The 17,485-nt window shown below is 38.5% G+C and overlaps 1 protein-coding gene and 1 long non-coding RNA gene across 2 annotated transcripts in view; one reads left to right on the forward strand and one right to left on the reverse strand.

The window, feature by feature from the left end:
• Window positions 1–17,485, reverse strand: part of LOC148973614 (uncharacterized) — a 543,652-nt gene that overhangs the window by 40,285 nt on the left and 485,882 nt on the right. The window lies entirely within an intron of this gene.
• rbsn (rabenosyn, RAB effector) lies at window positions 1,582–17,341 on the forward strand. The gene is made up of 12 exons (XM_039674924.2): window positions 1,582–1,756; window positions 2,329–2,589; window positions 3,270–3,401; window positions 5,271–5,371; window positions 5,586–5,631; window positions 5,718–5,879; window positions 6,808–7,052; window positions 7,368–7,438; window positions 8,880–8,966; window positions 11,013–11,115; window positions 12,508–12,612; window positions 14,048–17,341. The coding sequence occupies exons 2-12, from the start codon at window positions 2,427–2,429 to the stop codon at window positions 14,939–14,941; spliced, it is 2,109 nt and encodes a 702-aa protein (XP_039530858.2). The 5' UTR covers window positions 1,582–1,756; window positions 2,329–2,426; the 3' UTR covers window positions 14,942–17,341.

Consider the following 17,485-nt stretch of genomic DNA (forward strand, 5'->3'; position numbering starts at 1 on the left):
CTTATTGATTTAAAACCAAAAACCAAGTCCCTCCTCTTCCGGTAGACCACCATGGGACCTTATTTCGGAAAAATATTGAATGGTAGTCAATGGCGAGAGACAACAAATATTTGATCTCGTTTTAATTATGCCCTGAATTACACATATGACGTTTGTCAATTTAAAAGATACATTTTAAAGTAAAGAAAGTCGCAGTTTGATGTAAAACCGTTGAGGTATAAGACTGTGAAAATACGTAATTACAAAGACTACAAACCCCAAAGGCGCACATTTTCTCTCATTGAATGAAGCTAACTTTACTGAGGCTAACGTCTGTCATTGTTTCTACAGTCTTACGTTATAATCGTAACGTTACGCCGTCCTACCTGAGTGTTTACCAGACTGCACCAGGGCCGTCACCAGAACAAAGCAAATGGGGGGGCATTTCATTTTCATAGGGGGCACACTTTTTTTTAATGATCTGAGACAGACCAAACAACAACCCATATTAAGCTTCAACTAAAATAGACCACAATAGTCTTGTTTTATTCATTTTATTTAAATAAAATACTTCACTGTATGATCTCAACATCTCTGTTTATTTTCTCTTAACATTTCCACATATAGCTTGCTAGCCTAGTAGCCTATATTTTTTGTTAATCTGCATAGTTCGTCACATAGACAACACAGTGTCATCTAGTGGCTTTCTTGAGTAAAAGGCGCAATCAACGTATAAGTCCAAACTAAGTAAAACTACGCCAAAACCAATTTGATTTATGACTCTCTACATAAAAATGAGTCACAAAAGCACCTGGTTTCCACCAACAATACAGCAATAATAAAAGCAATGCATAACATACTGCAATACAAATTTAGCAATGTAGCAGACAAATTCTCCATTCCTACCTTTCTTATAATGTCTGTTCCTATAATCTAATTAGCTCCAGAGTCGTTTTCACGCACGTTGATGTTGGTCAAAGTCGTCTTTGTCAATGACGAAACTTAACCACTTAGCATAAGCTTTGCTGAAGGCCTACAAAACCACCAGAATTTGATTCTCGCATCGCATGCACTGCGCAGCTGCGCAAAGGAATTACGTACTGTATGCTTAACTAAATAAATTGCATTGTTTATATTATTTATTTATCCTTAAACGCAAACTGCATATTGTAATTTGAAGAAATAAAAATACTAACACAAAAATAACAAATTGAAAGGTCTGCTGCTGGAGACTTGCCATTCTGTTGAATGTGAATAATTACTGAGGAAGGTCTTTGCAAGGTTTGGGTGCTGTTTTGGGATGTTTTACAGTCATTTATGAAAATAATTATATTTCAAGTTACGTTCTGTGTAATAATGCGTTGAATAATGAATTTCTAAATCATTTCTGAAGATAATGTATTATACATTCCTACCGTTGTAGAGCTTACCGTTCCAGTGAGATAAGTTATGGCGTGACTTATGAGTTTGCACATGGTTTGTCTTAAAGCATGTTTTAAAAAAAAACACACATAGACATACAAACAACAGTAAAAACTTGATTTTCACCAAAATGGGGGACTTTAATTTCGAGAGGACTTTTATTTTGACACGCCGATGTGACGCGCTTGCGCAGGCAGAGATCCTGTGATCACGCCTAGTGAACCGAGAGTCACACGATCATCTATATGATCACCGCTTTATTCTCCATTTAAAGCGCTTTTATTCCTGATATCACTAAACATTCACTCTTAAGAGGATGTTAAAAAACACCGAAAGCTTGTCGCTAAGGAATAAGGTAGATGAACGTGTTCTTTTCTCATCTGTCAGTGTGTTGGTTAGGCCTGTTTACAAACTATCATACACAGACAAGGAGGCTTACATTCAATAGAGGACAAATCGCACATTTATTAAGTTAAAACATAAGCGTAAAAATCCATAAAAGAGAGTTAACAGCTGTTAAATTCACAATGTCTCTGCTAATCAGAGAAGTCTCTTCACATGTATGTTAACGTTAGATTATAGGAATGACACCAGACCTTACATTAATATTCATATAACGGTAATAAAACCAAATTATGTTTATTTTGAGATTAAACATCACAACAGATATTTATCACCCAGTTTAGCTCTCCTTAATATGAATGTATTTAAATTAAATTAATGATAACATATATAGAAACACATGGATACATTATTTACGTGTATATTATATTAATGTATGGTAATAATTGATATCATATTTTTCAGTGGAGTTATATTATGCCATCATACCGCCTACGGGCACTACTAAAGTGCAGACAATATTGTATTTAAACAGGTGTTTTATGTTGAGATGTCACATTAATATATATTTTTTTATTGTTTGAGTAATGGAAAGGGTCTGGGGTGGCCGGTGCTGTCAGACAGGTGCAGCGTGACCTCAGAAGCAGTGGATCTCACACACACACACACACACACACCCGTCCATGGCCTCCATCTACGCGCCGTCATTAGAGGACTCGGCTGAGGTGAAGGAGGGCTTCTTGTGCCCGCTCTGTCTGAAAGACCTTCAGTCCTTCTACCAGCTGCAAGGCCATTATGAAGAGGAACACTCTGGAGACAACCGGCACGTCGGCGGTCAGCTGAAGAGTAAGTCTGAATTAAAAGCTCCCTGAAATTAAAATTGAAGTTTTTTTTAGCTGAAGAAGCTGAAATCTCCTGGCCAGATCCTGTCCTTTCTGGACCATACTGGACCGAGGTGGTCGCGTGTCTCACACACACACACAGATCTTTCACCATGAGGCGTCTCTATACAACGCTTTCGGTGAACTTACCCTTTAAAAGCCCAAAATAACAACACCGTAGAAGCCTAAAAGAGAAATCAAAATGATTATTTTTTAGCTCTTAGTATGAATGTTTTAGTCTTAGGTTGTGAATAAGCTGGTGTGCATCAAACCAATGACACCATTCACATTTAGGAGATAAGCTTTTAAAGGGGGGATATCTTCCAAAAGATTTTCGAATTTTGCCGTAATGTTTTCTCTATATAGTGTTGATACGGCAACTAGTAAATACACTAAGATTCGTCATCCTTGCATGTGTGGAAGTGTTTAAAACGAGTGTTACAACTAGCGTGCGTTAATAATAATACATTTTATTTATAATGCGCTTTTCTAAAACCCAAAGCGCTACAAACAATAAAAACAAGTAAAATACAAGTACAAAAGTAATACAAAAATAATCATTAGTTTGTTGATACTTTTAACACACATGTTAGTTTACATCCTAGTGAAGGAACTGATTCAGTTGTATTGGTCATTGTTTCTCAGGCCTGGTGCAAAAGGCAAAGAAAGCCAAAGACAAGCTGTTAAAGCGGGACGGAGATGAGCGGACAGACAGCGGCTACGAGTCGTTTTATTACGGAGGAGTGGACCCGTACATGTGGGAGCCGCAGGAGCTCGGTAAGACTCGCAACAAGTCTCTCTCACTGCTTTCAGTGCTATTCAGTTACATGTTAGTTGTGTTATTGTACATGCATTCAAGCTGTTCCTGGATCATTGGGTGTTGACCAGTCCTTCCAGAAAAAAAGTTTTTTTTGTGATTTTTTTTTTTTTTTTTTTGCGGGCAAAAATCCTTAATTATGCGGCCCGTTTTCTTTTAAAAAGCGGCGAAATTGCGGGAACTTGCAAAAACTGCGATTTGATGAAAAAGAGAAAAAAAAGTGATTCCCCCAACACGCTGTTCTCACTGGGCTTCTACCTTAATGTAAAGAGTCATATGTTTATGACTTCCTATGATATAAGCAAGCATACATCACAGACAGTGCTGGAATATTTCAGTTCTCATCTTGTTTTATTTTAAATCTTAATAAACACATCAAACTTACAAAACACTGATGAGTCAAACAAGTTCTGCAGCTTTACAAAAGGAATATGCTACGACTTACAGCTTTTCGATGATGTTCATGTCGCGCAATTACGTCACTTCGTAACATTCTCTTGGCAACAGGTTACGTCACTTCATAACGTTCCCATGGCGACAGGTTCTGTCACTTCATAACGTTTCCATGGCAACAGGTTATGTCACTTCATAACGTTCCCATGGCAACAGGTTACTTCACTTCATAACATTCCCATGGCAACAGGCTACATCACTTCTTAACATTCCCATGGCAACCAGTTACGACACTTCATAACGTTACAATGGCAACAGGTTACGTCACTTTATAACGTTCCCATGGCAACAGGTTCCATCACTTCATACCGTTTCCATGGCAACAGGTTAAGTCACTGCATAACGTTTCCATGGCAAGAGGTCACGTCACTTCATAACATTCCCATAGCAACAGGTTACATCACTTCATAACATTCCCATGGCAACAGGTTACGTCACTTCATAACATTCCCATAGCAACAGGTTACATCACTTCATAACATTCCCATGGCAACAGGTTACGTCACTTCATAACATTCCCATGGCAACAGGTTACGTCACTTTATAACGTTCCCATGGCAACAGGTTCCATCACTTCATACCGTTTCCATGGCAACAGGTTGCGTCACTTCATAACGTTTCCATGGCAAGAGGTCACGTCACTTCATAACATTCCCATAGCAACAGGTTACATCACTTCATAACATTCCCATGGCAACAGGTTACGTCACTTCATAGCTTTCCCATGGCAACAGGTTACGTCAATTTATAAAGTTCCGATGGCAACAGGTTACGTCACTTCATAACGTTCCCATGGCAACAGGTTTATATCACTTCATAACATTCCCATGGCAACAGGTTCTGTCACTTCATAAAGTTCCCATGGCAACCAGTTACGACACTTCATAACGTTACAATGGCAACAGGTTACGTCACTTTATAACGTTCCCATGGCAACAGGTTACATCACCTCATAACGTTCCCATGGCAACAGGTTACGTCGCTTCATAACATTCCCATGGCAACAGGTTACGTCGCTTCGTAACGTTTCCATGGCAACAGGTTACGTCATTTCGTAACGTTCCCATGGCAACAGGGGGAAACGGCTGCTCTCGAGTGAAGCACACGCAACATTTTTCAACTTTCTGCTAAGATATGTGTGACTTTTTTGCAACGAAAATGCGAGGATTATGAAGTCATGCAAGCCCCACATATTCTGCACGGAAATCAGCAATTTACACAGCGAAAGTGCGGCGTATTTGAATAAATGTGAATATGCAGACTTTGGCTGATTATGCACTGAATCACGTTATCGCATAATCATGTTTTTCCGGAGGGACTGGTTGACCACAGTCGGTTGTCATGGTCCGACTGTAATGTTTCTTCTGTTGAAATAGGAGCCACTCGCAGTCACCTGGATTCTTTCAAGAAGCAAAGAGCTGCCAGAATCGACCATTATGTTATTGAAGTCAATAAATGCATTATACGACTGGAAAAGGTGAATGTTTGAGCATTGCACTCTTAGTAATTTCATTATGCGTGATTGTTGATTTACTCTAGGCAAGTATTATACACGAATGCTTTCCCAGCACACATTGCATGTCCATGTGTAGAACATGCTTAAAGTGCCCCGGTTTTGTTTTAAAGTCTCCTACAATACGTTCACATACATAAGCAGATTTTACATGACTACTTTTGCTTTCCATTTCCAGCTCACCTCCTTTGACAGAACCAGCATGGATGGAGCGCAAATAAGATGTATGTGAACTAAATATCAAACATGTACTGTGTACCATTTTAGTAATAACTTTAAATGTGACTACTGTGCTTCCTTGTTTTTCCAGCTCTTGAGAAATCGGTGGTATCGTGGGTGAATGACCAGGATGTGCCGTTTTGTCCTGATTGTGGAGGGAAATTCAACATCCGCAACCGCCGCCACCATTGCCGGCTCTGTGGGTCCATCATGTGCAGGAAGTGCACTGAGTTTCTGCCTCTGCCAATGGCATGTGAGTTAAACGCGTTTAGATGTGTTAGTTAACCCTCTGGTGCTGCTCATTTAAGGGTTTACACTTATACGCCTCCGGGTCAAACGGGGCCGGACGCCTCAAATGTAGCTGTTTCCTCCCATTAACTTCAATGCAATATTGTCGTTCAATAATATTTTTTTTAATTAATATTTTGAGGAAATGTTATGGTACTGAGTAATATGCATGCAATAATTATGATGCATTTGCTTCCACAGTTTTGCGTCACAATTGTTTGTTTTTTTTAATCCTACATAATTTTCTGTTTTGAATTTTTTTAAAATCAAAGCTTCATCCGAATGTTATGAAAATTGGTGACATTTCTGGCATTAGGTATGTGAACACAGAAAAAATTGAGTTCATGATCCGAGCATGCTAAGTGGTCGCAAAAAAATTAGTCTCAATTTTGGTCTTTGATCAAAAATGACCCCCATAGGAAATGAATGGGAAATTGACAAAAATACAAAAAAAAATTATTTATTTATTTTTTTACCATTTTTTTAATAAGAAATAGTTTTTGATATTGTTTCAATTATATATTCAAATCCAAAAAAAATGTGTTCATAAACATCTGGGGAATTCACATGCCTCTCCATAAAGAGCTGTACATGCCATCTAGTGGTTACACCATGATTCTACGCTTTTTCTCTATACTGTAACCAGATGGTGCTAATTTTCTTCAAAAAATTTTTTTTTTTCTGAAGGCCTAGACTCTATATTAAACTAAAATACTGCATTAATAATAATAATAATAAAAAAAAAAATATATATATATATATATTTTTTTTTTTTTTTTGTTTTTTGTTTTTTCTCATGGCAAAAATAGACTACAAATATTGCATAAATATTAATAAAGTCAAACCTGAGCATGCAGGTTAGAGTTTCAGAACGTACTGTAATGTGCTTTTAGATAAATTAACCAGTGGATCCCGGGAGGCGCTGTGGGCTCCTGGCCAGACTGGCTCTCCAGGCCCGGTGACTCAGCAAACCCTTCGCCGCGGGTCCATAAACAGCATCTCGTCCGTCACCTCTGTGCTGGAGGAGAAAGATGAGGACCGCGTGCGCTGTTGCCATCACTGCATGGACGCGCTGCTCCGCTACCAGCGCAAACTGGAGGAGAAAGACCACGTGCCGGATATCGTCAAACTCTACGAGGTACAAACTTATAAGATGTAAAATAAGTCTCTGATGTCCCCAGAGTGTGTGTGTGTGAAGTTCTAGCTCGAAATATTTTTTTATAGCATGTTCAATTTGTCACTTTTTTGAGGGTGAGCAAAAACACACAGTTTTTGTGTGTCCCTTTAAATGCAAATGAGCTGCCGCTCCCGGCGCAGAGGGCGGAGCTTCAAGAGCTTGTGTGTCACACACACACTGAACATTTCAAAAACGTTTAGCCATTTATTGCTGTGATTGTATATGTTAACATTCAGCGTAGACGTCCCCACAGTACTGTGTGTGTTTGCTGTGCAGAGGTTAAGGACGTGCATGGAGAAAGTTGAAGCCAAGGCTCCAGAGTACACACGCATGGCCGAGTCGCTCAAGTAAGCCCACACACACACACAGCACTACTCGTGCGCATCAGTTCACTCTCTAATCATCTTATAATCGCACAGAGAACGCAGGAGTGGGGGGCACAAACTAACGCACGGCTAGCTGTAGCCCTCAAACCGTATTCACTTTATAGCCCTTAATCCTGTAATTGTGGACAAATGTGGGCACAGAGGACTCGGGTGTGATCCTAATTTTTATTTATTATAAATGTTATATCACTGTCTTCGATAAAGTTTTGTCTATCCATTTATGGTGGTTTGTTTTATTTTGGGGGTATTTTTGAATTTATTTACTTCAAAAAGTACCATATTTTCTATGTAAATTATGCTTAGTTTTATTTTTTAAAATTTTTTTTTAACTATATTAAAATATTCCAATAAGTTCTTCGAGCTAAAACCTAAAGATGAAGTGACTTTGCTGTCACCTGGTGGCTTATTTTAGAATGCTCTAAATTACAGTTTTTCCCATTCATTTCTATGGGTGCCCATTTTTGACCCAAATACAAGATTAAGGAGTTTTTTTCACCCATTTAACATTGTAGAATTGAGTCAAAAACAATTGTGTGTGTTCAGGAGGCAAACTTAGGAAAAGTAGCCAAGTCTTGAACCGCTCAGATCAAGGGAAGTATTTTAAAAAATAAATCAAAACTATTTTGCCCACATTTGTCCAGAATACGGTTTTAGGGTTAAACACTTCCACACATGCCGGTATGACGAAACTTGGTGTGTTTACTAGTTGCCGTATCGAAAATTAACTGCCAAAATTAAAAAGATATCACTGAATATTTATTAAACCATATGTAAATTTCTTAGTTGTGTTAATTTTTCATCTGTTTTTTGTGTTTATTTAACATGAGTCCAATCTGATCGTACTTTAATCTTATATCTGTTATTGAACAGTTTAATTGTTTAATGCTGATCTGACAGCAGAACACACTCGCCGGGTTTAAACCCCAGTTGCTCAGGCGGGGCATGTTGTCACAATGAGCCCCTAATAGAACTATGATCATATTCTATTCTTTTATCAATTCTATTGAGAGACCACGAGAGAAGGTGAATAAAGACTGAAAGGCGATGTTCATGAATTATTAATTATTACACGTTTTGAACTATAGCTGTTTTGCAGTGTGTTTGTTGTCAACTCAAAAATTAGTTTATTTTCAGTATTAAAAAATGGTATTATTTTTTATGAAAAAGTTAATAATGAAAAAATATTTTAGTTTGTCTTGTATTTTTTTTTTGATTCATTCATTTGATAAGGTCATGTTATAATGTACTATGGGGCATGTTGTCACACTTCCATTCAAAGTGAAACGAAACCACATGAGGGAAATGAATGTGGGAATGAATAAATACTCTGAAGCCCGAGTGAGTTAACACAAACTGAGGTGTGTACTTGGATATCATTGCTGTCCTCTTCCTCCGCACGCAGTGCTGGCGAGACGGCCTATAGTCTGGAGAACGCTGCCGGCCTGAGGATGGAGATCCAGAAATACTACGAGCTCATCGACGTCCTCAGGTAGACTGAACACACACTGTGCCATACGGCTGTCACTTTAGTGGAAAAATCCAGCTCGAATTGAGACGTAAATGTTCACTGAATCAATTTTCCATTTCTAAAGACGTTTCCATTTTCAACACCAAATACAGGCAAATCCTCGGACACCTAACAGGCATTAGGACGAGCGTAAAGAGGGCGTTTGAGACGCACAAGTCAGCAACATTTCTGAATTCTGATGATTTATTAGCGTGTAGTTTCAGCACAATGACAAACAGGAGCGCAACATTCGGGGATTGAGATTAACACCCTCTAAAAATGAATTTTGGCGGGAAACGCTGTCGAATCACGAGCCAATCTGGCGTTTCTGTGTTCACTCACTTTTCTGGGGAAGACCGTGTAAGACGGATTTGGTGCAAACACGCAACTCGTGATCCTCATGATATATTAAACACAGCGTATCGCAGAATATGTGCATTTCTGGCTTACTTGAACACGCAACAAATAATGGCGCGCTTGTTCACTTGCATTGAAGTAATAGCGAATAGCTGTATTGATCTGTCCAACTAAAACACACTTTTGGTCCAAAAAAAAAAATCAATTCCCTATTTTGGTTTTCGAAACTTGTGTTGGTTGTAGGGATGGCTCGATACCACAATTTTTGGCTTCGATGCGATACCAGAACCTAATACCTCGGTATCGATACTAAATCGATACCACAGTCGGAAAAAAAAAAAGTCTAAATTTAAGTGAATTGAAACAATTTTATTAAACACTGCTTGAAACTCTCAACTACCATATGTGCAAAGAAAAGTATCCAAAAAAAAAAAAAAACATCAAAATTTTAAAATTAAACAAATTATGTGTAGGTAAAATTTTGATTTGGGAGGAAAAAAAACACTGATATTATACAATTAAAATAGGTTAATATCTATAATAATAGATTAACATAATAGAATAATGAAATGACGTAAACCATTAGCTGTCATGCATCAACAGAGAATTATCAACATTTATTGCATTTATTGTGTTTGGGTTCATATTATGCATATAATGCATTGCAAAAAGTAATGTTATGATGCTAAACATTTATTAGGATATTACATTTTTAGGGCATTTTATTACTGATTGATCTAGATTAATCAATGCTATATTGTTAGGCCAGGTTCCTTAGTGAATGTTGACAAATGTAGCTTAATTGTAGGCTAATATTATTAATATTTATATTACTACCATCTCTCTCTCTCTCTATGGGTCGCCACAGCGGCAGCAACGCCATTCATTTTACTATCACTTTTATGCTTTATTAATTCAAATTAAATGAATATATTTGTTTGAAACTGCAAAAATGATGAGATCATGAGACGTAAACTGAATTGGTTCTAGCGTGTCATGCAAGAAGATTTGAGATTCCGTGTTTACCGTATCATATTTAATTGATAAGCTTATTTATTGATAAAATTGATAAGCTAGCTTATTTATGTGCGCTGTTCGGTGTTCAATAAAAGTCTAAATTAAATCATTTGAATGATGAACTCACCAGTTGATCTCTTGAAGTCCGGATGAGCAACTGACGAGCGCTTCGGCAGATTTGATGTGTTGCATTCCATGGCAACACATTATTGAAAGCAAAGTTTGCAGAGTGGTGCATTGAGGTCTGTTTCTACACTACTCTCATTAATTTAGTAGGCAAAGTAATGCCTTGTTTCACTCATACTCTCTCTATTTATTAATTTCGGGCGTGTAGAAATCCGAATGAGCTTCATTTCCACCGTGTTCCTTCGTTTGCCAGTTTCGCGTGACTCGCGGCAGTTTCGGTAGCGCACTGCCGCCTAGTGGAGAACTTCGGAACAGCAGCTCATCAAATACCGAATTTAACAAAATGATGATATTGTACCGTTTGAAATTTATTATATACCGGTATTTTTGCAATAGCGGTATACCGCGCATCCCTAGTTGGTTGGTCCGATTATGATTTTTGCACGTAAAGTGACAGCCCTAGTGTACCATATGATGGATGTATCAGGGTTCTCAGAGTGCATTTGTGTGTGTTCCTGTTGGCATCAGTAAGAAGATCCTCACGCTGGGCCTGAAAGACGAGGTCCAGCCTCACCCGAAAGCCCTGCAGCTGCAGAGGATGGTGCGATACACAGCCACGCTCTTCATTCAGGTGCGCCATCAATAGAAGAGAAAACATTGTGAATAACCCAGGTCGACTGCCCCACGGTTTACAGATTTCCTGGGCGAGTACAAGACGTGGACATTCGCGTATAATAACAATTATTTAATGACATGAGTAAAAAAATATATAATAAATATGTGATATAATGATCAGCAAAATCTCCTCTCTTGCAATTTTTTCTATTCAATTAACATGCTATGGTCATTAAATGGCTTTCCTGAGCTAAATGTAACGTTATGTGACATAATTGTTTTCCTGCTGTCATATTGACCTCTTTCCATGGTTTAAAAACACTAATTGGTCGATATTATGTATACTTTCTAGCTGTAACGTTAACTTACCCTTGCCCGTTGCAATGTGAAAATGAGATAAATAATGGACACAAATGAAAAACATGAATTTGTTTATTTGATTTAATTCATTTATTGTTGCCAAATGGACAGATCTTTTTATAGTTTACTCGTTAGCAAACGTTAGCCTAGCTAGCTTGCCAAGCTATTTTCATAAATAATCTGTAAGATGGTTTGTACATCTGTGACTGGAGGCCACTGTCTAACATCATCAACCCAACTAGTCATTCTGCCTGGCTGTAGCTGTCATCGAGGGTGCGTTCGCGTTATCACCGAGGTTTGTTTACATACGGTGCATATGTCTGCCGGTGTAACAGCTCAGTAATGGCGTCGCCACAAGATGGCAGCCTACACAGAACGCTCGTCGGATTCGTCTATACAGACAGGAGAACAGTCACGACAAGTCAAACCACGAACGTCCTGCTGAGTGATCTGAGTGAGCGAACTTCTGAACTGTATGAACGGCATTCGTGGTTTGACTAGTCGAGACTATTTCCAAAGATGGCTCCTGTCTGTATACACGAAGTGAACGGTCTTTATAAAATATGTTCTTATTAAACGGTCTTTACACTTACACAGTTCTCAAACCCCAACGGAAACTCCACGTAAGACAAAGAAAATAAAACGTTTGTCTAGTTGCAGTTTCGCTTGTCGCCAGAGGGGGCGTAGTTCTGCAAAAACTCAGAGACTTGCGCAATGCACCTTTAAATTATATTCTACATTCATATTACAGTAACACTGCAGCAAACGCGCTCTCTCTTGATCTCCCTGTCTAGAGGTCATCAGTGTCCACACACACACACACTCACTATGAATATTATAATGCAGATAGAGCTTGAATCAAAGCTAATTTGTATAAATTTGATTATTTTGTCCTCTGTAAACACTTAGCTTAGCTTCTGTTAATAGCTTAGCTATGGGAGTACTGGAAAAAAAAAGTGATCCATCTTATATATTTTGAAATGTTAAACATTTAGGAACGAATGGGTGCAACTGGTAGAAGCTCATGTTCAACACTTGCATCCCATAGGAGAAACTGTTGGGTCTGACGTCCCTCCCCACCAAGGAGAAACACGAGGAGCTGAAAGAGAAGAGAAGAGCGGAGCTGGAGAAAAGAGCTCAGCAGGAGAGACAGGTGACGCAACATCTGATCATCTTAATCGCAGTTTGCTGATTTCATAAAATTGGTTGAGCTGCTCTATTGTTGTGTATTTCCGAGTGAAACGCTTCTGGAACAAGAACGAAATTGGGTGGGGCTTGAATTTGATTGGATGGCTGTGGTTTTCTATTGGCTGATCTCATGTGAGTGACAGGTTATAGCCCCGCCCACATCATCAGAGAGGAGAAGATATTCTGATTCAACATTACCAGGAATATTAATACAAATAGGATGTACATGGATGAATAATTTCGACTAGATCCTACAATATTCCATAAAAACGAGAAATGTCCATTTTGAAATAATGCACAAGTGAGACATTTAACCTTTTCAAATCACGTCCATGATTTCCTTTTTGTCTTCACACCACCTACACCAAGTTTCGCATCATTCCGATGAAATCAAAAATGACAGAAGAGAACCAGAGTTCACTTTAAAATGTAGATCCTGTCATCATTTACTCTTTCAAACCTGTATGAGTTTCTTTCTTCTACTGAACACAAAAGAAGATATTTTGAGGAATGTCGGCAACCAAACAGTTGATGCACCCCATTGACTTTCCTAGTATGAAAGTCAACGGAGTCCATCAACTCTTTGGTTGCTGACGTCATAGATATCAATAATGGAGGCTAGATGTCTTACGGCGGAGTCTCTATCGTCATCACCGGCGGCCATCTTGTCACAGGCAAGCTCTGTGGTTCCTGATGTAAGATGAGTGGTCAGCACGAACACAAGATCTCGCTGAAATCTTGGTTTCTTACAAACGTTATTAACGTGGCTATTATTCTGGAGGATTATTTATTGATACACTTATTATGCACAAGTGTGCAGTGTCATCACTACATCTGACGTTTCAACGCATTCTCATCCTTTAACGTCATATAGAACGCTATATGACAAAACGGCGCTATACTACGCACATGGCATCTGTTATCGTTAATATAACACGCGCTGTGATGGTTAGGTTTAGGTGTGGGGTAGGGTAGGGAAGTCTCATATTACGCTAAAGGATTTATGACGCCTTGGGTTCGCGTGAATATTAACGATAAAGGGTGCCATGTGCGTAATATAGCGTTCTATGTGATGCTAAAGGATGAGAACGGGCTGGACATTTATAACAAACCAAACCGGTAGAAAATTGAGCAAGTTATGGTTATTTAAAAAGTACATGCACCATTAAAACACAACGTTACGAGTGAGCGAGCTGCCTGTGGCAAGATGGCCGCCAGTGCGGATGTTGACTTCCATTGGCCAGACATCTAGCCATTATCATGTATATCTGTGGCCAACGTTCCTCAAAATATCTTCTAGATTGACATAAAAAATGCTAACATTTGGATGTTAAAATGTTGTTGATGTGACGTTTGGCGTAAAGCGGATTGTAACTCTGTTCTTGTCTCGCGTAACATAGGCAGGCTTAGAGGCACAGAAGCGTCGATTGGAAAACGAGAAGAACCGTCCGGCCCTCAGCACGAACGGTGATGTTCCCGGTCCACGCATGACCAAAGCTGCCGGCTGGCTCCCGCAGTCAGACACGCTACACACTCGCTCGGAGCTGGACGACCCGCTTCTGCAGCAGATCAACAACATCGAGTCGTTCTTACGCCAGGCTCGCTCCGCGAACCGCAGCGATGAGGTGGCCATGCTGGAGGAGAACCTCAGGCAACTTCAGGACGAGTTCGACTCTCAGCAGACCAGTCGAGCCATCAGACTCTCACAGAGACTGGCCGAGGAGACCGACCTCCAGCAGAGCCAGATCCAACATCTACAGCAGAGAGAGCTGGAGCACAGGACACACACTAAAACCTCCCCAGACTTCAGAGAACCGAACGAGGAAGACGAGCGCTCCGTCGGAAGCCCAAACCTGTTGGACACACACACACCAGCCAGAAACCCGTTCGAAGAGGTCGAGGAAGAACCTTCAAACTCTCAGACGGCCAACGGAAAGAAACAGTACAACCCATTTGAGAATGAGGATGATGATGATGCTGGGAAAGCAAAGTCGCCTAGAAATCCCTTTGAAGAAGATGGTGAAGATGGGAACCCTTTTAAAGAGGTTTCCGATGGGAACCCTTTTAAAGAGGTTTCCGACGAGATTCCAGCCGCGTCAAACAACCCGTTCTATGAAGATGATGATGACAATGACGACACGATCGAGGAAGAGCTGCTGCTGCAACAGATTGACAATATCCGAGCGTACATATTCGACGCTAAGCTGAGCGGACGTTCTGATGAGGTGGAGCTTCTGTCGGAGAACCTGAAGGAGCTTCAACACACACTACAACAGCAGAAGAGAAAACAGTAGCGGACCACGCAAAACCCAACAAAACGACTTTCGTTTTCAGTTACAAACACATGGTAGCTTGTTTACGACGCACAATAAAAAATAAAAAAGGTAATTGCGACTTTTTCCTCAATTCTGACGTTCTAACACACAATTCTGACTATATCACAATTCTGACGTTCTAACACAATTGTGAGTTTATATCTTGCAATTCTGACTTTCTATTACGCAATTGTGACTATAATAAGTCGCAATTTCGTGATATTAAGTCAGAATTGCGAGATATAAACTCACAATTGTGTGTTAGAAAGTCAATTTTGTGATATAGGCACATTTGCGTATTATAAAGTCAAAAATGCGAGATATAAACTCGCAATTGCGAGAAAAAGTATCAGAATTGCGAGATGTGAACTTGCAGTTACACAATATATAATTAAAAAAGTAATTGCGACTTTTTCCTCAATTCTGACTTTATAACTAGCAATTCTGACGGTCTAACACACAATTGTGAGTTTATATCTTGCAATTCTGACTTTATATTACGCAATTGTGACTATAATAAGTCGCAATTTCGTGATATTAAGTCAGAATTGCGAAATATAAACTCACAATTGTGTGTTAGAAAGTCAGAATTGCGATAAAAAGAAAACGTGTCAGAATTGCGAGATGTAAACTCACAATTGTGTGTTAGAAAGTCAGAATTGTGTGATATAGGCACATTTGCATATAATAAAGTAAAAATTGAAAGATATAAACTCGCAATTGTGGAAAAAAAGTGTCGAATTGCGAGATGTAAACTTAAGGAAATTGCGACTTTTTCCTCAATTCTGACTTTATAACTAGCAATTCTGACGTTCTAACACACAATTGCGAGTTTATATCTTGCAATTCTGACTTTATATTACGCAATTGTGACAAGTCGCATATTAGTCGCAATTTCGAGAATTGTGTTAGAGAGTCAGAATTGTGATGTAAACTCACAATTGTGTGTTAGAAAGTCAGAATTGTGTGATATAGGCACATTTGCGTATTATAAAGTCAAAATTGCGAGATATAAACTCGCAATTGCGAAAAAAAGTATCAGAATTGCGAGATGTAAACTTGTGGTTACACAATAAAAAATTAAAAAGGTAATTGCGACTTTTTCCTCAATTCTGACTTTATAACTTGCAATTCTGACGTTCTAACACACAATTGCGAGTTTATATCTTGCAATTCTGACTTTATATTACGCAATTGTGACAAGTTGCATATTAGTCGCAATTTCGTGATATAAACTCACAATTGTGTTAGAAAGTCAGAATTGTGTGATATAGGCACATTTGCGTATTATAAAGTCAAAATTGCGAGATATAAACTCGCAATTGTGAAAAAAAGTGTCGAATTGCGAGATGTAAACTTGCAGTTATCTTTTATAATGTTTTATTCTGTTTGCGGAAACAAGCTTCCATACAAACATGCTAATGATGCACTAGACAATATAAAACAAATGACAAGTTTCTGTGCAAGAGAAACACAAATGCATAGAATTGTAAACAAATCGCATCAACTGAAATTTGCAATTTAATAAGAGCATCGGTAAATATTCAAATTCATGTTTTTTGCGAACAAAACCTTAGTGTTATTTTCCATTTAATAGGTAGTTTCAAGTCATATAAATGGGTAGGTTTTTATGCCAAGTTGCTCGAAGTATCTAAAGTAACAGTTTTTCTGTTCAACAAAGTCAGTATTTTGTGCACAAAGCTACTTTTATTTCAGTTTTTCTTGAATACCTGCAACTTTGATCATCATTTTCTCATGTTATTGATCTAATGGATAAGCACTAAATAGAAATCCTGTGTTGTTATCCCAGTGACTTGATGGCAATTCTGTTTCTTTGACAAAATTTGATTTGTCTAATCAATGTCGGATATCTTGGATGTATGTAATTTAGATCTGTTTATAACTTTTTCTATTTATATACTGATTTCTGTTGCACCTAAATGATTTAGCACTTATACGGACACATCCAGAAAGCTAGTTTAGAGTCATCAGAGTTTCCTTCTCCTCCATTGATATGCTTAAATCTCCTGTTTTACTGCATGTTTTAATAATCCTTCATTGAATTGTTCACTCTACCCATCAACGCTGTCGTGAATAACAAACATTATCTCGTCAAGGCTTTCCTCTACAGAATATACACTGTATTTGAAGAGCTGAAGATTTATTTCTTTATATTTTCCACACTAGCATAGAGTTGCTGAATGAAATGCTTTTTGTGATTACTCATGTTTTTTTTTTTTGTCAACAGAGCAGCATATTTGTCAGTAATATTAACAACCTGTCCATTTGCTTTTGGATAATGTTGTGTGTTTACACCGAGCAATATCAGGAATCATATAAATGTAACACTAATAATTAATAAAACCGACTGAATGAAAATGTGGTCAGAAGGAATTATTTTTTTACTTGTTTAAGTCTGCTTTCCATAGTCCATCACAATTTAAACATTAAAGTGTAACTCTTGCATCAAATCAATCACTGCTGATTTTTCCCCAAGACAGATGCAGTTGTAACAACACTCAC

The sequence above is a fragment of the Pimephales promelas genome, chromosome 14 (genome assembly GCF_988280905.1).
Source record: "Pimephales promelas chromosome 14, fPimPro1.hap1.1, whole genome shotgun sequence".
NCBI lineage: Eukaryota > Metazoa > Chordata > Actinopteri > Cypriniformes > Leuciscidae > Pimephales > Pimephales promelas.